Consider the following 22203-nt stretch of genomic DNA (forward strand, 5'->3'; position numbering starts at 1 on the left):
ATGCTAAACAAAAAAGTTTGTTAACCATAGTAGGCTATTTGTATTTATTTTATGACGCTCTTAAATGCCCCCCCCCCCTCAAAATAGACTGAAACTTGAGTTGTTTTATTCAGCAAAAGCTTACTGTAAATTTGATGGATACATTCATTTGTTCCGATTTAGGTGTGATGGAAGGAATTAATCGTTTTTCTACTCGCCATTTCTAATTCACACTTATTTGGTCGGATTTATTTATTTGTTTGTTTGTTGCTTGTTTGTTTATTATTATTATTATTATAGCGATGTGTCTAGTTAACTTAATTATACTATTCCTAAATTATTAGCTAGTCCAAGCGCGTGCAATTCTTGGCAGTCGGAGTTTTTACCCACGTGGTGTCTGTGTTGTACCGCCTGGTTGTCTGGTTTGGTTGCTAGGAGATTGTCCCGGCTGGCGCAAAGAAGTGGTAAATGTCAGATCTTGCAAAAAAGTTTGGCAACAGTGTAGCATTAACTATCTGGTTTTCAGTTTGGTCAACACATGGAATACAAACATTCGACGTTTTTAGCAACATTCAATTGTCTTAAACGCAGTGACTGCTTACAATTGGAAACTATTTTTTTTTTTTTGGGGGGGGGGGTTGTTTTGCTACTAATGCTAGCTCAAGGTGAGTTACGCCAACGTATGTTAGACCTCTGTTCTTTCGGTAATGCTGCAGCACTGGTAACACAGTAGCAAACATTCAAGTTAAGATACAAAATTAGTAACAAATCGTACAGTGGCAGTTTTTTTTCATTAATATATTGTATTTTGTTACAGTTTTGCCCTGAGAATTATCAAAGCATTTGTTGTTTAGTTAATGATAGATTGATTTATTGATTCATTTGTTCATTCGCAGCCACCAGCAGGGACCATGCAGAGGGATAGGAAGCTGCCCAGTCACAGTGATGAGCAGAAGAGGAGAAGGGAAGTAGAGGCACTGAAGAGAGACTGCCAGAAAGACATTCTGCAGATGAAGAAGCTGTTTTATGACTCCCACAGGAACCCTAGTACCAAGGCGGTAGCCCCAGGCTCTGAGTCTGCAAGAGAGGTAAAGGACAATAGCACCTGGGGCATGCAGCTACACTTTCTGGCCCTTTCTCTACAGTTTGACTACCTCCAGTTTGACTAAGCCCACAACAGCTAAGGCAGGGTCAATTTATCTGTGCAGTTTATGATCCTTGACATAAATAACATGATAAATAACAAATTCATCCATCCAGCTATAATTGACCTTGACCTTGAAATATATGTTGTTTACACCCCTGTAGGTGAACCCTACAACATCAAATGAACCATGGAACCAAACAAGAGCACTTACAACCAGTACTTCCCCTCCGCCCCTGCCTCCACCCCTGCCTCCACCCCTGCCTCCACCCCTGCCTCCCCCCTTGTCCACCAGCCCTGTGGAGTTCAATGCGCAGTTGCTCCGCTCCCCACCAGCCTCTGTCACACACAGTGCCGTTCATCCAGAGCTGCTTAGGAGTAGATGTGAGGAGCAGAGCAGGGCCCAGGGGAAACCTCTGAAAGACCTGGCTAACGAGAGGGAGGCCAAAGAGGCTTTAGACTCCGCCAGAGGGTTTGTCTGTTCTGGACAGAAGCCTGAGCCCAGGCCAGTTATTGCTCAGCTAGCAGGGACCACTAGAGTCATACATATGACCCAGAGACCCCTCCCCCCCTCCAAACCCCGGTCAGAGCACCCCTCCACGACAACCAGGACGCTCGCACACAAGACCAATAAGTCTGCCAACCAGACAAAAGACTCGGTGAACAAACCGTCGGACAGGAGTTATCGTAGGTCTCGCGGGGGGCGGGTCCAGAGCTCCGACAGCTCTGAGGATGAGAGCGCGAACAGCTCGGACCTGGGCTCTGACCAATCACGGAGTAGCTCCGTGGGTCGGAGACTCGGGAAGAAGAAAAAGAAGAGGAAGGCTCGGGCGACCCGGACCCCCGTGGAGGCCGCTGGGGGGGGAGGCAGCGTCCACAGCGTCCGCTCAGCAGAGGAGCTCCTTCGGGAGGCGCAGGACATCGCTGGGGTCGGCCCTGGGGAAGAGGCGGTGGGGGAAGACCTCCACGGCCAGCAGAGCACTCCAGAGGAGATGGTGGAAGTGGCCAAGATGTTAGTCAGGGAGCGAGGGAGGACGGTGGATGAGATTATCGCCTCGCTGCAGAGCGGGACGAATGACACCCCGTCAGCCTCCGATCAGATGATCAAGGAGCTCATGGAGAAGGTGCTGGGAAGCAGCTACCAGGTGAGCTACAAACTCACAGAATACTCACGCAGAAACTAGAAGGAAATGATAAGCAAATGATTCCTTTATTGATTTCCAGTGGTTACTAGTACATTTGTACTTGCCACCAGCAGAATTCTGATTATACAATCACAACATGAATAAAACACACAGTGAAGCAATTAAATAGGTTTGTTGAATGCATTATCAATGTACTGTTATGCATAGGCTACAAATGACCTTGTATTGTTGTTTTACATCACGAAGGAGGAGCTAACCAAGTATAAACCTCAACGTGTGAAGGAAAAGAAAATGGAGGGCAGCCGTGTCAAAAAGGTACCCTTGCTGATAGACCAACTCTTAGATCAGAAAGGCACATTGTACAAACCACATCGATTAAGTCATTATTTTATGTCACTTTTTTGAAGAGATGATTTTGTCCGCTGTTTGCAACACCGGCCCTTCATAGTTCTTTCCTCAAATATTCAGAAGACAATTTCATTCATTATTATGTCAGGTATTTTGTTGTGTTTTTGTAAGAGATAACTGCACATGTGTGTCCTGTCATACTTCCTCCAGGAGGTAGTCTACACAGAGGTCTACGTTCCTCAGAGGTGGGTGAGGAAGGAGATGAGTCCCTCTGAGTCCACCCAGCGACCAGACTCCTCAAGGATCTACAAGATGGCCACCCCAGGACCAGAGGATCAGGAGGACATCGTCTCCATGACCACCACCCTCCCACACACGGTAACCTGCTGGAGATGAACCCACCATCCTCCCGTGACCCAACAATTCATTAGACTTCACTATTTATGTTTATGAACAGTATTGTGTGTTGACCCATACAGTAAAAAATACACACACACACCATCAACTAAAGGTGAATTTGGATTAAAAATATATATGTTCAATTAAGTTAGTTAATTGTGGAAGGAGGAATACTCCAAGTGTCTACATTCAATCATCTTTCTTTTTCTGTTCTAAAGGTGCCATGTGAGGATGTATTGTTGGTGAGAGGAGGTGCCATGTCCGGAGCCCAGAGGCCCAGGAGGGTCTCCCTACAGACCCAGACCCTGCAGGATCTCTCCCTGCTGGCTACTTGGAGGCCCAAAACCAGGTACACCTCTGGAAGTGCTTTAGCAAGGTTATGGAGAGTTGAGTTTCATGAGCCGATTATGGAGATCTATAATATCATGCTATAATTGTACTTGTATCACCCACACGTGTAAAATCTCAACAACAAAAAAATTCAGCAAATTCTAAGTGCGTTGAATATTGAGGTATTACTGATTCTGACTATTGAGATAGACTACAGTGTCTCAATCATCACGAGGAGGGCTTGTTTAGGTAGAGCTATGAGGACATAACATGGTGCCTGATGACTGTTATTAGGGATGAGTCTCTGTACTCAAGTTTCCGGTGACCTCTTCGACTCAGCCCTTATCTCACCTGCCATCTCTCCCACCTTGGCGTTTACGAGTAGGGTTGGAGTTGCTTAGAGGAGGGGGGACTTTTATGGGGTGTGCGTCAGTCATAAGGCAATAATGTAAACTCCCATTTCTCAGTTAGTCTTCTCCACTGACAGGCAGAGAGTAATTATGCTGCTTTTATGACACACGTTCTTTAACATACTCTACATGAGTAGTGAGTTGGAGGTCTGCCCGTTCTGCCTGCCTACTTCTGTCTCTTTCTCTCTGCCTACCTGTCTCCTGGGGTGGCCTGTCTTACCTGTCTGTCTGTCTGCCTGCCTGCCAACCTGCCTGTCTGCCTGCCTGCCTGCCAACCTGCCTGTCTGTCTGCCTGCCAACCTGCCTGCCTGCCTGCCAACCTGCCTGTCTGTCTGTCTGTCTGCCAACCTGCCTGTCTGTCTGCCTGCCTGCCTGCCTGCCTGCCTTTCTGTCTCTATCTGTCTTTCTACCTCCTTGCCACTCCACCCATTCAGGAATAATGTAGCCACAACAAAAGCCATTTAATTAGTGGGGTGTACTTGTATGTGTTGTGGGTCATTGAGAGGTTTTCTTCTTGCATGGATGACAGGCTGAGTGTGGAAAGATTGATAGACCCAGAGCTCTCACCTCTCTCCACTACCCCCCACACACAGAGCACAGAGACCCAGGAAGGTTTGCACACATGCACAGTCATGCACAGTCTCTCTTTTTCCAAGCTATCTGAACTCTGCATGAAAGCAAACCTTGCTGTGCTAGCACACCTAGCCGGCCTTAACTGACCTAGCCGTGCTACCTGACCAGCTGTGCTAGGTGGAGCTGAGCTAGCTAGTGTAGCTGTGCTAGCTAGCTTAGGTGGCTGTGCTACCTGAGCAAACTGTTTTACAGCCAGAGTGAGCCTTCTCCTTCCCTGCAGCCAGGCCTCACAGTGAACATGCTAGGTCCAATGAATGTCCACAGTCAGGTGGGTTGGTAAGAGGGATGGTGGAGGAGGGCCTCTTTTTCAGCACAAAGAGGCCACACACAGACCTAGACCACAGGCCTGTGTCTGTCTGCAGTTCAAAGGCTACTGAGGAGTTATGGCAGCGGATGATCTGCACAAATAAACCCCCAGCTCATCTGTTGGGGAGGCTGTGAGGGAGGGCCTCCCTGCTGGACCAGCTCCCGGGCAGGATCGCGGAACAGCTCCAAAACACTGGGATTGTTGAAACGTTGACATTCTTGAACGTAACAAATCAATGTTTTTTTTCCACCTCCATCAAAGCAAACAGTGGGGTGAGGATCCAATGCCTTGAGAATGTTTTCTGTATATGTGGGCTATGAATTGCTGCTGCCAACTATTGTTCCAGAAATAGAAGTATATCTCAACATAGAGTCTGGCACTTGGAAGTGACACATGTTCTGTAGGTCCACTCCTCCCTCGGGGAACGGGCCAACAGCTGCTTGAGACAGCACTGGATTGAGAGCATGTCTTCATACTGTTATTGAATGAAACAATTCAAGACTCACACAGGGTTTAATTGGCTGTCATATTTTCACCATAGAAACACTAAAGAGTTGTATAAATACGTATTATCATAAACATCTCCCATATTTTGAAATATATGGCCTCAGCTCATCAAGACTTATGGTCGTCATAACATATGGCAGTTACAGTTATGTGACATAATTTTTTCCTCCCTTTACGACCTCCCTCTCCCCCTCCAACAAGCTGTTCAGAGTACAAGACTATCCATCACCTGTGTACGACCCCAGCTAGCCACACCTTCCGCCCGGAGCTGTGCCTAGCCTCCCGTGTGTGCCACACCCCCGGCATGCTCGCAGCACCACCTCTCTTCTGCCAGCAGAGGGCAGCACTGGACCTCATCGCCGCTCATCCTGACCGTCACAGGTGAGAGAAAACCTATTGAAATTATAATTGTATTATTCACTGCGTGCGTTGGAGTGGAGTTGTGCGAATTAGCTTTTAATACAAAATACAAATAAGACTAATCATGTCTAGAGCTTCAACACAACTTAGAGTGAAAAAAAAACCTGGAAAAAAAGGTTAACTTAAATGTAAGAAACCAATCGAACCCTTAATCATTCATTCCCATTGGCTGTACCAGGATATTGACAGAAGGCGAACCCTATGAGGAGTTACCAGAGGAGGTACCAGACAGTGTGGTCCACCTGCCCCCTGCCACCTCAGACAGCCTGGCAGACTGGCAGAGGATAGCAGAGCACTATGTGGAGAAACCCAGGATGGTGATGCAGGGACATATGGTTAGTCTCCCTTGAAGGGCATCTGGTTACTTCCTGTCCTTCAAAGTCAGAATATTCATCTTTTCCCTTGCTCGAATACTTGTTTTCACCATTCAACACCTGTTAGATCAGCGATGACTTGAAGAAAGATGGCGATTCAGCCGGATGTTGATCATTCTGTCTCTGGCCACTAGATGGCACCACCTACATGTGCAACTAGTTATCACTAAGCAGGTCTCTTGAGAGGTTGTCTGTTCTAGTTACTGAGCACGCTCCCCCCTCCCCCAGAGCCCCCTTTGTGCCAACGAGCTGAAGATGTTCTGGAACCCAGCCCCCCCCAAGTTCAGCTGCTCCCCTGCCTTCATTGAGCACAAACTCTTCCCTGAATACCAGGTACTGCACACCACACACACACTCTATGCAGTACCAGATATACAACATGCAACACAAATGCATGCAAAATATCAGGTACTGCACACCATACACACACACACACAGTGTATACAGCACCAGATTTACAACATACAACATGTATATCGCACCTGTAGTATACATACTACAGCTGAGCACCAACGCAAACCAGCTCTCTACCAAAGAAGAGGTGAGGCAGACAGTGTGTGTGTACCAACACAGCACTGGTACAGCTTAGTTGGGGCTCTTCATCAGGTTCAGCTAAATCCCAGGTATGATCCACTGCTGAGCCTGGGCGTGTGTTTGCAGATGGGCTTGTTCACTAGAGACAGGAACAGACATAGCACCACTAGTCTCGGTCTGACTGCAGTAGGACCACTACTCTGAGAATGCAGGTAGACACAGTATCCGTGTGCATGGACAGAGAGGTACAGAGAGACTGTGGCAAGGCATGTAGCTCAGCATCTGTGTGTATGGAGACAGGCTCATTAGTATTGTATATTACTGTGTGTGCATTGTATGTCATTTTAAAAATGTATCCTTACATTTGGTACTACTCTACATGACTCTGCCAATGGCCTCTCAGGGTCAAAGTGTATTGAATTGAATATAGGTACAGGCAGACTGTAGCCAGGCGTAGCTCAGTATCTGTTGTGTGTGCAAAGTGACACACATAGGTGCAGGCAGACTAGAAACAGACATCGCCACAGAGATGTTCTCCATCTGCTCAAGCCAGACCGGAGAGACTGCAGACAGGCCCTCTGAGCAGCAGCACAATGCCTATAAATACACCTCCACACTCGTTCCAATCATTAAATAACCCAGAATCCTTCCATTAATCTTGTGTATAGGACTCTTGACCTCAGCCACTCTGCCTCACTTTGTTGCTTGGTTCCCATGGTTTCTGTCACCCAGGCAACCAGGCACGATCTGTCGAGTGAGGAGTTGTTTGATGACCTGCCGGACCGGGTGGAATCTGGCTTGGATGTCACTGGAACGGAGATAAACTTCTCTATGGTCAGTCATGCAACCTCTGACCTCTCTCTCTGTAATGTCCTGGTTTCATCTCTGCCTCCCATGACTTTAAGAATCACTTGATGGGAGTTAAAAAAAAGTTTAAGCCCAGTGTTCAACCCAGAGGACCTGCCACACTGTGTTCAGTGTTCCAAAAACCATATAGCGTAACCATAACCATCTTGTCTGAACCTTGAATACGCCTCCTCAGGAGACTGTGCTGTCCAGGAAGTTCCAGTCTGTGGTGGATCTCCAGACCCTGCAGCCGTCAGGTGACCTGTCCTCCATCAGGCAGGTCAGACACAGACAGACTGCTGAAATATACTGGTGCTAGTCTGCATTAGGAGATGAATTATGGCCTGCTGATAGAGTAGTCATTTTAGTCAGGTGTGGTTCACATTAGAATAACTGGATATCCTGTATGAGGATATCCTGTATCCTACATAAATGTGAATTTTTTTTTTTTACTGTAACCACTATGTACTGTGTATCATATCCATTACATAAATGGTTCAATATTTTGTTAAGCGGCCCCTCTCGGCCCCCAACCCCCCCCTGGACCCCGAGGCCTCCCTCAAGGTGTCCTGTGACTACGCCACCATCACCAAGGAGCTCCAGCTGGTCAGCCAGCAGTTCTCCTCCCCCGCCCGTGCTGCTGAGGCCCCCCTGGGGCAGCCCGCATCCACCCCCTCCCAGCAGGACTCCCCCCAAAACCCCCCCGCAGGAGAGGAGCTGTCCCCAGGGGGCAGCCCAGGCCCGTTCCCCCCGCAGCAGCAGCGCCGAGATGAAGGTCGGGCGGTGGTGCTGGGGGGTAGTTGGCGGCGCACCTCTGTGTTCTACGGCAGGAGGAGGATGAGGGGGGGAAAGAAGCTGAGCCCTGCCAAGCTGGCCCACATTTTTGAGACACTTAAGAAGCCCCCGCGCATACTTATCAGGTACTACATGCCTATTATCCTCAGGTGGCTTCATATACTGACAACTCTCGCTATGTGGGCTAGGCTCTTGTAACAGCAGGACGGTTACTTATAATCTCCGTCTTCCTTCCTTGTCTTCCTAGGAGTGAATCCATGCTCCGGTTATCATCCAAACCCCCCCCCAAACCCCATGGGAAGTCCCCCCTCCCGGCACCCCTGTCCCGCTGCCCCAGTGTGCCCCTGGTTCTGGACTTCCACAGCTTCACGGAGGGCAGGGGGGGCATCCCGGAGGGTTGGCCCACCCGGGAGTGGGTGAGGGACATCTGGGAAGTCTGGTTTGACGAGGTATTCCCCCCCCTGGATGAAAGCAACAGCACTGATTGCAGGGAGGAGGGCCCGATCGACACCCTGAGGTAGAGGGCGAAAAAGCGCAAAATACTATGATAATACATAAAATATGTGATGAGATTAGCAGTTTTAGGAGTTCATTGTTAACTATTTCTCTTCTCTACCCTCCTCTACCCTCCTCGCCTCCAAAAGACCCGGGGACAAGGAGCGGACTCCAGATGAGATCCAGACCCTGGATCAGGTGGACCTGTCCCTGAGCCTGGAGCCAGACCTGACCCCGGCAGACCTGGAGGCCGAGGTGGCTCGTCTGAGCCAGACCCTGGCCCAGCAGACTGACAAGCCCAGCCCCTTCCACCTCTGTCGACGTGGGGCCTTGCACAGGAAGCTGGGCCGCCTCAACCTGGCCCTCGAGGACCTCAACGCTGTAGGTGTTAGTGCCTGGAACCCCAAACCACACTGCCATTTGTCCTCCCTCTCCTTCCTGTCACAGGATTGAACAATTTCAAAAGGGTTAGGGACAATATCTGACAGGAAAAATCACATATCTTCTTAAAGGAAATAAAGTTGGACCAACGTGTACTGTGATCCAGCTGGTGGTGTTGTAATCAGTGTCCGTCGCCTCCCTCCTCCAGGCCATCTCCCTGGAGCCCCGTCTGCTGAACGCCTACTGGCACAGACACAGCATCCACCTGCTCAGGAACAAGCCGTCCAGCGCCCTGGAAGACCTCAATGTCATCATCAAGCACAACGGGAAGCACGCAGGTAGGACCTTCATCATCAAGCACAACAGGAAGCACACAGGTAGGACATTCATCATCAAGCACAACAGGAAGCACAACAGGAAGCACACAGGTAGGACCTTCATCATCAAGCACAACAGAAAGCACAACAGGAAGCACACAGGTAGGACCTTCATCATCAAGCACAACAGGAAGCACAACAGGAAGCACACAGGTAGGACCTTCATCATCAAGCACAACAGGAAGCACACAGGTAGGACCTTCATCATCAAGCACAACAGGAAGCACAACAGGAAGCACACAGGTAGGACCTTCATCATCAAGCACAACAGGAAGCACAACAGGAAGCACACAGGTAGGACCTTCATCATCAAGCACAACAGGAAGCACACAGGTAGGACCTTCATCATCAAGCACAACAGGAAGCACACAGGTAGGACCTTCATCATCAAGCACAACAGGAAGCACAACAGGAAGCACACAGGTAGGACCTTCATCATCAAGCACAACAGGAAGCACAACAGGAAGCACACAGGTAGGACCTTCATCATCAAGCACAACAGGAAGCACAACAGGAAGCACACAGGTAGGACCTTCATCATCAAGCACAACAGGAAGCACAACAGGAAGCACACAGGTAGGACCTTCATCATCAAGCACAACAGGAAGCATGCAGGCAGGAACTTCATCATCAAGCACAGAGCTAAGAAGCACACATCTAGCCCAAGCTAGTGTGTATTACAGTACTGCACAACCATATTGATATGAATTAAAGATTCACACTTTTAGGGTAAGTCCTCGTTCCAGCAGCGACAGGAATTTAGGAGAGGCTTTCAAACTCGTGACCTACATTTGAATATTTTCATTTCAGTTTTCGTCTTACCTGACTGCTAGAGCACTCTATTTCATGAACATCAAGGCAGCACTCAGAAAGCACCAGAGTCACAGAATTCATCCCGATGTCTGACATGATTACTGTACAGTTTGTTCCTCCGTGCATCATGTCGGGTCTAACAGCATCAGAGCAGCCAGAGGTTGAGACTGCAGACTGGAGTAGACTGATAGATGAAGATATACTGATTTGAAAAGGGCCTCAGTTAGATGAGCAGCTGTTAGTTCCAGGTCGAGAGAAGGAAAGGGCTTGTCATACATTTTCTGGAATAACCTAAATGGTTTGGGAAAGTTTCAGTATCTATCAAACGTCTGACTCTGATTTTTCATTTGAACTTTGACCTGATACAGGTTCTGTTTCCTTGTGTGTCCAAGATGCTTTTAAGTCCAAGGCAGAGATCTACCGGCTCAGAGGGGAGAACCTCTTGGCGATCATCAACTACACACAAGCTATCAAGTGTAAACCGGAAGATGATGAGAACTACTTCAAAAGGGCTCAGATGTATGAGAAGAGGAAGGAAATTCTTCTGGCCATGGAGGACTATGCTAAAGTGATCATGACACCTCACAGATATGCACACACACACATATCCACTCACTCACTTTCTCATCCACCCACACACACACACACTCACCCACTCATTCACTCACTCACCTAGTCACTCACCCTATCTCCTTCTCTCTCCCTTTCTCTCCCTGTCTCTCCCTGTCTCTCTCTCTGTCCCTGTCTTTCTCCTGTAGACATCCACCATCAACCCCAAGCGGACTGATGCCCTGATGATCCACGGTCTGCACTACTTCCACAGCAACAACTGGATGGTGGCTATGAACGACTTCACCCAGGTTTTGCAACAGGACCCAGGCCACTCAAAGGCCAGGTCTGTGAAGTTGTGTGTGTGTGTATGCATGTGTGTAAAAATCTTTGCATATGACTCCTTAAACAAGATTATAGATTTGTATAACTATCTTTAAGCAAGCCTGCTCATCTTCAGTACCTCGGGGTGCCCTATAACCTTTGTGACAACAGGACCATCATCCTCATCGAACCTCTTACAACCCTCGTAGAGTGTCTCTGTATCATTTCTGTTCCTATGAGTCTTCCTATGACCTCCAGGACCTACCGGGCCAGCGTGTACTTCAGGCTGGGGCAGCACCTGGAGGCCACCGAGGACTTCTCCCTGGCCCTCCATCTGGACCCCAACAACTGGGTGGCATTCTACAACCGGGGCTGTCTGCTCCGCAGGATCAACCCTGACATGGCTCTCAAGGACCTCAGCACCTCAGGTAGAGCACTACACACACACACACACACACATGCTTTCAAGAGTACAAGCTTACTTAAGTGTGCGTTTATGGTGGGTGTCTATAAGTGTAGTCCGTCTGTGTGTGTAGTTCTGATCAATGATGGGGAGGACAACTTGAAAGCCTTCCTGCACAGGGGCCTGCTCTACACAGAGAGGAAGCAGTGGCAGCAGGCTGTGTCTGACTTTGAAGCTGTGATCAAGCTGGACAGGTACTCAACCAGCATGCCCCTTGCTGTGTGTGGGGTGTGTGTGTGTGTGTGTACAGGGGTACTGTACCACTAGGCCCCTCGCTGAGATTGGCTCAGCCTTGCTCTCTGGTCCAAAGACCAAAGATGCTTTTGAGAGAGAGAGAGGTTGTGTTATTGATGTTATTGATGTTATGGATGATGTTGAGGATGATGTTGTTGTTGCTGCTGCCCGGGCAGGTCAGTGGCCGTGGCCCATGTGAACCTGGGTCTGATCTACATGCTGAAGATGAACCAGAACATGCAGGCTATCAAGATGTTCACCAACGCCCTGCAAGCCAACCCCACCTACATCAGAGGCTACATCTGCCGTGCTCAGGCCTACCACAGGGTAATACCTCCTACTTAGACCTGAACACTGGCCTACCACAGGGTAATACCTCCTACTTAGACCTGAACACTGGCCTACCACAGGGTAATACCTCCTACTTAGACCTGAACACCGGCCTACCACAGGGTAATACCTCCTACTTAGACCTGAACACCGGCCTACCACAGGGTAATACCTCCTACTTAGACCTGAACACTGGCCTACCACAGGGTAATACCTCCTTCTTAGACCTGAACACCGGCCTACCACAGGGTAATACCTCCTACTTAGACCTGAACACTGGCCTACCACAGGGTAATACTTCCTTCTTAGACCTGAACACCGGCCTACCACAGGGTAATACCTCCTTCTTAGACCTGAACACTGGCCTACCACAGGGTAATACCTCCTACTTAAACCTGAACACCGGCCTACCACAGGGTAATACCTCCTACTTAGACCTGAACACTGGCCTACCACAGGGTAATACCTCCTTCTTAGACCTGAACACCGGCCTACCACAGGGTAATACCTCCTTCTTAGACCTGAACACCGGCCTACCACAGGGTAATACCTCCTACTTAGACCTGAACACTGGCCTACCACAGGGTAATACCTCCTACTTAGACCTGAACACTGGCCTACCACAGGGTAATACCTCCTACTTAGACCTGAACACTGGCCTACCACAGGGTAATACCTCCTTCTTAGACCTGAACACCGGCCTACCACAGGGTAATACCTCCTACTTCAAAGCCAATAGTGACCAACCAGATTCCATCCATTTCCTCCAGGCGAATGACATAAAAAGAGCTCTAAAGGATCTGACTCGAGCCACACACATGAGACCTGATGCCCAACAATTCTACATCATGAGGTACTTACCTCATTTTGAAATGTTTGGGGCAGTTCTAAGTGGCATCCATGTGTCCTTATCATGTCTTCCTTCCCCTCCCCTCTCCTCTTCCCGCCCTCCTCCCTCCTCCAGGGGTCAGTATCTATGTGACATGGAGCAGTTTGACCTGGCCACCTTCTGTATCCAGTATGCTGCTGAAATGAACAAAGGTACCAGGCACTCACAGCACAGAACATTCTCCCTGAACAGAGACAACCTGTCTCCAGGGAGAACCTGTCTGCATTGTTCGGCTGTAGACATCTCATCTCCATATGACTCCACACACCAGAGCAGACAATTGGATCACGATGGTTAGCTTCACAATTCAGCTTTCTCTGACCTTGTTGGAAAGTCTTACATGCCAGAAACAAATAGTGAAAGCATCCTCACTCTGTCTGTCACACAAACCACACACCACACACAAACATCCTGTACACCCCCACGCCCCACATTCCCCTCTACCACACACAAGCTCTCCTTCTCCCTCCAGCCCTAGGCTCGTCTCCCCTCCAGCAGGCAGCTGTGCAGTGCTTTCTGGGGAATGACCACAAAGCCATCGCCTGTCTGGAGGAGGCCTCCAGCAACAAGCCGTCCCTGCCCATCCTCCTGCTCCTGGGCAAGACCCAGATGAAGACCCGCGACTTCATGGTGGGTCTGAGCCTGCCATAGTCCTTTGCTTTCTCATGTCCCTCCTTGATATCTGCTATGGTTGATTTACATTTTACATTTAGTCATTTAGCAGACGCTCTTATCCAGAGCGACTTACAGTAAGTACAGGGACATTCCCCCTGAGGCAAGTAGGGTGAAGTGCCTTGCCCAAGGACACAACGTCATTTTTCACGGCCAGGAATCAAACCGGCAACCTTCTGATTAATGGCCCAATTCCCTAACCGCTCAGCCATCTTGACCCTGAGCCATCTGATTTCATTTCTTTTGAGAGGTTGCACTATAATATAACTGCATACTTTCATGTTTTGTACGTTACTGTGTGTGTGTCTGTGTGTGTCTGTGTGTGTGTGTGTGTGTGTGTGTGTGTGTGTGTGTAAACTACTGTGAGGGCTGCTGCAGGATGCAGTAGAGAGCTTCAGGAAGGCGCTGACTCTACTCAGCCCCATTGAGACCAACCTGTGTACCATCCCAGAGGCTGCAGAGGTCTTCTACCATATAGGGCTCTGCTACATGTACCAAAGCCTCCTCACACAGGTACATCTGGGTATGGATGGATGGAGGGAGGGATGGAGGGAGGTAGGGATGGAGGGATGGAGGGAGGTAGGGATGGAGGGAGGGAGGGATGGAGGGATGGATGGAGGGATGGATGGAGGGAGGGATGGAGGGAGGGAGGATTATTATTCAAAGCCTTTCATTCAAACTAAAAATGTATTAAGAAATCTCATGTGCATTAGGCCAGTCACACAGCCAGGCAAAAATAAAGTAGCTTGCTTTTTTTACCTGGCTGAATGGATGAATGAAACTGTCAACAAAACAGTTCAAATTCTAGATCCCCCCTGAGCGTTTCCTAGTCAATCTTACGTTGATTGAAAACCTCTCAGTGAATCCCTTTGAGTGCTTTGGATGAAATGTTTTGATGGTCATCAAAAGAATCTCTTTAAAATCTCTCCTGAATATGTTTGAGCTGGTTATGCGCTTTGATATTTGTGAGATATGTGCGTGATGTGTGTTTGGCATGTTGTGTAAATGTGTGAATTCCTGATGTGTGTTTGTGCGTGTATGGGATGTGTGTGTTTGTGCGTGAATATGATGTGTGTGTTTGTGGGTGTCTGTGATGGATGTAAGGCACTGGATGCGTTCAGTAATGCAGTGAAGATCAAACAGGACTACGCAGAGGCCTACCACCAGAGGGGGCTGTGTCGCATGAGGCTGCAGCAGTCCAAGAGCGTCCAGGACTTCAACAGAGCCCTCAGCATCAACCCCAACCTCTTCCAGGTAAGTTTAGGCTACAGGCCAACCACTGGAATTGAGAGTCTATAATCCAGTCTAGAGTCCTTGTATGTGTATTTGAATGTGAATGGTTGGCCTGTTGAACCATCGTGAATGGTTCTGGGACTGCAGTACTTGGCTCTACCCCCCCCCCCCCTCTTCTCCTACACCTCCTTCTTCTCCAGCTGTTCCCCGTCCTCCTCCAACTCTACCGTCCCTCCCCCCCTCTCCTTCCTCCTCCCCGTCCCCCTCCTACTTTACAGCCCATGTGACTGCTCTCTGGTGTGATAGCGCTGTGTGTCATGGGACTGCTCTCTGGTGTGATGGCGGTGTGTGTCATGTGACTGCTCTCTGATTTGATGGCGGTGTGTGTCATGTGACTGCTCTCTGGTGTGATGGCGGTGTGTGTCATGTGACTGCTCTCTGGTGTGATGGCGGTGTGTGTCTGCTCTCTGGTGTGATGGCGGTGTGTGTCATGTGACCGCTCTCTGGTGTGATGGCGGTGTGTGTCATGTGACTGCTCTCTGGTGTGATGGCGGTGTGTGTCATGTGACTGCTCTCTGGTGTGATGGGGGTGTGTGTGTGCGTGCTGCAGGTGTACCTGAGTCGTGCTGCCTTCTACGGAGCGCAGGCGCGCTACTCCAAGGCCATCCTCAACTGCAACGAAGCCATTAGGATCCAGCCCAAAAGCATCAGGGCATTCCTATACAGAGGAGCACTCAGGTTCTACCTCAAGGTGAGAAGTGTGTATGTGTGGGTGTGTGTGTGTGTGTATGTGGGTGGGTGGGATTATACTGTATTATGTGAATACACTCACTATTCAGTTCTCTATAATGTATTTTTGATTAAAACAATATCCTCCCTTATTGCTGAAGCCCATCATTGTCTGTCATAGAGATATAAATAACAGTTCTAAATCAGTCTCCATTGGTACTTATTTCAGAGTAAGGTTATTAGATTGGAGAGAAGCTGCTGTGGGGTGTTTTGACAGGATATGAGAGATGGTGTGTGGGGGGGAGTTTTGGAGGAGAGATGCCTTGTGTGGGAGATAGACGGGGGAGAGAGAGTTTGTGTAGGGGGGGATGGTGTGTGTGGGCGAGAGATGGCTGTGTTTCAGTTGGAAGTGTGTATGTGGTTGTGTTTCAGGTGGAAGTGTGTATGTGGTTGTGTTTCAGGTGTATAAGTGTATGTACAGTATGTTTATTTATGGTTGTGTTGTAGGTGTGTACGTGTTTGTGTGAGTGTGTGTGTGTGGTTGTATTTTGGGGGTATATGTGTGTGTGTGTAGTTGTGTTTAAAGTGTATAAGTATGTGTTTGTGTGTGTTTCAGACATATAAGGGGGCAGTGGAGGACCTTTCCATGGCCATCAGGATAGACAACACCTGTTACTTTGCCCACTACAACAGAGGAGTTTGCTACCAGCAGCTTAAACTTTATCATCTGGTTAGAATTCTCTATCTCTCCTCTTCCTTTTTCTCTCCATCTCTCTCCCTTCTCCATTTCGGATTTGGTGCCTCCCTCCCTTTCTCCTCTCATTTCCGTATGTAGATTAGCCAGCCTCTTTCAATAATTGATTTCAGTCCTTTCTTGCATTTGGTTTTCCATCATGCAGCTGTGCTTTGACTTTTAATGCCTGAAATCACAAACACTGACTCTGTGACACCCTCAAAGACAGAATGCCACTTACACTAAAAGACTGTGTTACTTGGCTGGTGTGTGTGTGTGTGTGTGTGTGTGTGTGTGTGTGTGTGTGTGTGTGTGTGTGTGTGTGTGTTATCATCCCCAGGCTCTCATAGATTATGGGATAGTTCTACTGGTCCCTGGAAAGCAGGACATTGATTTAAAAGTCCTGATCAATCGAGCTCTCCTCTATCTGGAACTAGGGGACCATGAAAGTGCCTTACAGGTACCACCTATCCACCCATCCATCTATCTATCCATCCATCCCCCTGTGCTGATGTTGTGTTCTGTGGTACATGTACTGATTGTGTTGTAGGATTTCAAAGCTGCTTCGTGGAGAAGCCCTGAGGATGCTAACATCTACCACGCTCTAGGAGTTTTTCATCACAGGTCAATATTTCATATAAATATGATTTGTTCTCCTACATAAACTGAAACTGGGTCACTAGCCTGAGGGGTGAGAGGACCACGACTGAGGGACCTGTGATGGAGGGTGATGGGGGAATCTTATTAGCTCTGTTTTCTGATGTGCTGATAACCAGTGCAAAGTATGGGAAATCTCTATGTAGCTATAATCCTACTCTGCCTCCAGGATGACAAGCATCCCTCGTATTGGCTGAGTGTGTGTGAGGTCTGGTGTGTGTGAGTTTGTGTGAGGTCTGGTGTTTGACTTCTGCGTTGTGTTATTGATTTTTGAGGTAAAATAAAATCACCCGAGGGTCAGGAACTGGAACATTAATACCCATTAATGTTATTAATGGTTTCTCTGATTGGGAAAACTATAGCTCCAATCTGTCTGTTCTCATGCTTTCCAACTCGTGGAAACAGGATCTGACATGTAATTGCATGAGGAGGAAGTGTTCACCATGACACGCTCAGACACCCTCATCTGTCACTTCCAGAACCTGCAATCCCTCCCTGTCTGATTGTGCTCAGGCGAAGACAAACATCCTGAGCAATGTTATCGGCCGTCTCTGAGGGACAAAAACATCTTCATCTAGGTTTTATACAGGCTCTATTCTCTGAAAGAGGAACTGTAGGGCATTGTAATGTCTCCCTACCATAGCGGGCTATGATTGCCGTGGGTAATCATCTCCAATATGGAGCCATGGGGGCAAAAGAGAGAGGAGAATGAAAGGATGTTTTGAAAGAGAAAGTGAGTGTGTAAATGAGAGTAAAATGAGAGTAAAAGAGTGGTGAAATATAAAGGAGGGACTGTGGAAAGCAGTGATGTGCACCTCTCAGCTGGGTCATTCAGACATGGTGCTGCTGCGCTCCAGACTCTTCTCACCTCAGAGCTTTTATAGGGAGCGCAGGAAACTGGAGGAATAGCTCTCTGGCCCAAATACATGAATCCATACCCTAGTAAACAGCAGTGTCTTAATGTTTTGTGTGTGTGTGAATATGTGTGTCTGTGAGTGTTTATATGTGTGTGTGTGTGTGTGTGTGTGTGAATATGAATATGTGTGTCAGTGAGTGTTTATATTTGTGTATGTGGGAATACGTGTGTCTGTGAGTGTTTATATGTGTGTGTGTGTGTGTGTGAATACGTGTGTGTGTGTGTGTGTGTGTGTGAATATGTGTGTGTGTGAGTGTTTATACATGTGTGTGTGTGTGTGTTCAGACAAGGTCAGCTGCAGGACTCCGTCAAGGCGTTCAGCCATGCCATGCAGCTCAGCCCCTTCTTCCTGGATGCCTACGTGGGGCGGGGCAACGCCTACATGGACTATGGCCACGCCCACGCCATCAAGCAGGCCCAGAGAGACTTCCTGTCAGCCCTGCACCTGGATCCCCTCTGCTCCACTGCACGCATTAACCTGGCATACAACCTGCAGGTGAGCGCTGCTCTACACACTGTTGGATGGATGTGTGATGCGGGCAGGGATTGACCCTTGGTCATCCTCATGCAGGCATACACAAATTCATATTTAAGGACTCATATCTGTTTTGTAAAATTTATTTTGTGTTTTGACGAATTCTCTGTTGTTTGTTTTTTTACAAGTAAATAATAGAGGAACCACAGAGTAGAGACTTCAGATTTACTGCCACAAAATAACCTTTTAGTTTGATTTGGTTTATTCTGCAAAAAAGGTCCCTGTGGAACAGTCTCCTCGGAACGGCAGTATCATGTAATCATGTCAATGTGCAGTCGAGGCGTGTTGGATCTAAGCTCCCATGTTATGGTCTCTGGCTCCAGTGTTAAGGGTACAGTAGATTGTGATAAATACCCTAGACCTCCAAACATGGTTTGCAAACCTTTAATGAGCTTTCTGCCTATCCTACGCTATGACAGTGGTCTTTAAAAACTCCTTTATCAGTAGAGTGCTCAGACCGAGCAGCTACTGGAGAGACGTATTCCAAAAGACCGGTATCAGACTTGTTGATCAAGCTCTTCAGAGTGAAGAGGGCCTCACGGCTGAGTGCCCCGCGCTTGTCCCTGTGTCGCTGCTCACTCTCTCCAAACCACTGTCTAACTGGAATAAATTAGTTTTAATTGGTAGTGGTGACTTGTGGCAGATTGGTGAGGAGCAGAACCATGCATGTCTGTCTCTCCGTGTTGTTGATAACAAGGTGTACAGAGGAGAAGGAAGACCACATTGAGAGACAGAAAGGTCGGGGGTTCGTAAAGCCCCAATAACGACATCGATTAGGTGGTGTTATTGTGGTGTGTCTAGTGGACCACTGAGTTCCATGTGAACTTGTACTTGACAGCCTGTTCCTAAGATATAGAGTTGCCACAAGCAGAGAGGAAGCCTTCTGTTGTCTGAGTGTGTGTGTGTGTGTTTATGTGTGCGTGTGTTCGTACAGGTGTGTGTGCATGAGTGTAACCACTCATCTGCTGCCTCCAGGTTCTCGGGTTTTTCCAGAGAGCCTGGAACCAGTTCACCGTGGCGGTGGAGATCAACCCCAGGAGCTGGATAGCACTGGAGGGCCGCGCCGTGGTGAGCCTCCAGATGGGAAGCACCTACGCTGCCTTCCAAGACATCAACTCCGCCCTGAAGGTATCTGAGCTGAGGGAAGCTGCTTCCAACCTCTTTTAATCCTTTTGGTTCAAGGTGGGAAGTATGTTGTGTTTTAGAGTCTCACCCATCCTCCCTGTTACTCCCCTGGGAGACCATACTGACTGAAGCCTCACATCTTCCTAACACATGGTAGCTGGGAGCCGCTTCAGTAGAACTCTGTCGAGGCTTGGACTCCCAGTGCACTGGTGGTTCCAACAGAACGTTAAAAGATTCTAGAACCTCCTTGTGTCTCTGTAGTATAACCCGCTGTCAGACCACCTGCTGACCAACCGCGGGGTGATAAACCAGTATATGGGGGACGTAGTGGGCGCCATGAGAGATTACCAGAAGGCCATCTCAGTCAACCCTGCCTACGCCCTGGCACACTTCAACGCTGCCAACCTCTACTTCTACAACAGCCGCTTTGAACAGGTAGAGGGCTGGGCACACATGGGGGGTTGGGGGGGGGGGGCAGTGGAGGGGTGATGGGCAGCTCCACAAGGTCACAAGCTTCTCTATAAGTCATTTTTGTCAGAGTGCTCCAGGTGCCTCAAGTCTAGATGTCAAAAGGTCTAGTGTACATAAGGCGTCACTAAGGCCTAGGCGTTAGCTTACACTGCATTAGCCCTTACAGAGAGTCCTGGCTTTAATCCCCCTTCCAGACGCTACAGGGGCTTGTATGTGTTGCAGGCCTGCGAGTACTACAGCCACGCGTTTGAGCTGGACCCAGAGGACGAGTCAGCGCTTCTGAACCGGGCCATCACCAGAGCGCTGCTGCGGAAGGTCCCGGAGGCCCTACAGGACTTCTCCCTGGCCCTGAAGCTCAACCCCGACTCAGCTCACGTCTACTTCAACCGAGCCAACCTCTACTGCTCCCTGCGGAAGTACACCCTCGCAGAGAGAGACTTCACCCAAGGTACAGTCTGCGATGCAGAGGGACAGGCCACTCACAGACATGTCAGCCCCGTGACTTTCTACACTTACATTCTCCGTGTGTGTGTTTCAAGGCTGATCCACACTAGTATTTAGGGTGCTGTCTATCTTTCTATCACAATTCATTTCAAACCACAGTTAGATAATAGAGGATTACTTGAAAGATACTGTGAACGTAGGTTGAAATGGGTGTGTGGCACCTTCTGTCTTTGTGTTTTGTTCTGTTCAGTTGGGTTCTATTGTAGCAGGGGACAGAGCCTCTTAGCTAGCTCTCTGGATTGAGTGACACTGGCTATAAAAGGGATCTGTCATGTACAAGTGTGTGTCGCAATAACCAGCACCACACTTGAATGCCAACACCACTGTAACACAAAGACCAGACAGACAGATACATACAAACACAAACACATACACACACACACGCTCACACACACACTACTCAGTCATGGTAAACTGGAAGAGGGAGCTGGGGTTTCCATGGAGACAATAAAACAAACATTGTAATATCCCCACACTGATTATAATTATCCAATACCTCTCCTAAGTAGACCAGCTATTAACAAATAGGGTGTTGTGTTAAGCCCCAAAATCTTATGTTGCTCTATAATTCTTGCCTGTCCTCTGAACTCCAATGGGCTGACATGATCTATATTATAAAAAGTACTCTAAAGAAACAAATAGACAATTAAAGTGATAATTAACCAAACTCTAACTGGCTGTAATGCACTGCATTGTGTAAGACATAATTCTATTTTCAATATTTAGTTTCTACCGGAGCTACTGTGTGTGTTTAATTTGCTTTGTGTCGCACCCCCGCTATCTTTGAACAACTGTTTTAGTGTCTATGTGTTTTAGTTGTTTGATAGCTCCCCTACTAGCTTTCATATTTGTTCTCTATGTTCTACAATGTTCTCAGAGATCTGGAGTGTTGTGTGTGTTCTAGAGTGTTCTCAGTGCTCTGAAGTGTGTGTGTTCTAGAGTGTTCTCAGTTCTCTGAAGTGTGTGTGTTCTAGAGTGTTCTCAGAGATCTGAAGTGTGTGTTCTGCTCCCTGGTGTAGTGCTCCATCTGCAGCCCAGCGATACGTTGGTCTACAAGCTGCGTGCTGATGTCAGAGGTCACCTGGGCTGGACCCAGCAGGCTGTGGAGGACTACAGGACAGCAGTGGAGCTGCAGGAGGGCATGGACGGGTGATAGGATGAAACCCACACACTCACACATGCTCTCACACACACTCTCACACACACTCACACATGCTCGCACGCACACATACACACGCTCTCACACACACTCACACATGCTCGCACGCACACATACACACACACACTCACACATGCTCTCACGCACACATACACACACTCACACACACTCACACATGCTCTCACGCACACATACACACACTCACACACACACTCACACATGCTCTCACGCACACATGCTCTCACACACACTCACACATGCTCTCACGCACACATACACCCACTCTCACACACACTCACACATGCTCTCACGCACACATACACACACTCTCACACACACTCACACATGCTCTCACGCACACATACACACACTCACACACACACTCACACATGCTCTCACGCACACATGCTCTCACACACACTCACACATGCTCTCACGCACAC

At 48.5% G+C, this 22203-nt stretch overlaps 1 protein-coding gene across 1 annotated transcript; it reads left to right on the top strand.

Annotated features, from left to right (window-relative positions):
• Positions 1 to 885: 885 nt before the first annotated feature.
• ttc6 (tetratricopeptide repeat domain 6) lies at positions 886 to 21888 on the top strand. Its single transcript, XM_062469393.1, has 33 exons — positions 886 to 1067; positions 1288 to 2268; positions 2515 to 2583; positions 2827 to 2994; positions 3234 to 3364; positions 5404 to 5583; positions 5801 to 5957; positions 6225 to 6329; positions 7263 to 7364; positions 7573 to 7656; positions 7890 to 8296; positions 8419 to 8688; positions 8816 to 9047; positions 9256 to 9385; positions 10630 to 10805; positions 10996 to 11132; positions 11369 to 11538; positions 11647 to 11767; positions 11984 to 12134; positions 12908 to 12990; positions 13102 to 13178; positions 13499 to 13656; positions 14077 to 14211; positions 14803 to 14952; positions 15542 to 15682; positions 16277 to 16390; positions 16734 to 16853; positions 16944 to 17017; positions 18252 to 18462; positions 19477 to 19629; positions 19888 to 20061; positions 20320 to 20545; positions 21621 to 21888. Exons 1-33 carry the CDS (start codon positions 891 to 893, stop codon positions 21752 to 21754), a joined length of 5898 nt encoding a protein of 1965 aa, XP_062325377.1. The 5' UTR covers positions 886 to 890; the 3' UTR covers positions 21755 to 21888.
• The last annotated feature ends 315 nt before the right edge of the window (positions 21889 to 22203 follow it).

This window comes from Osmerus eperlanus, chromosome 9, assembly GCF_963692335.1.
Source record: "Osmerus eperlanus chromosome 9, fOsmEpe2.1, whole genome shotgun sequence".
NCBI classification, from domain to species: domain Eukaryota; kingdom Metazoa; phylum Chordata; class Actinopteri; order Osmeriformes; family Osmeridae; genus Osmerus; species Osmerus eperlanus.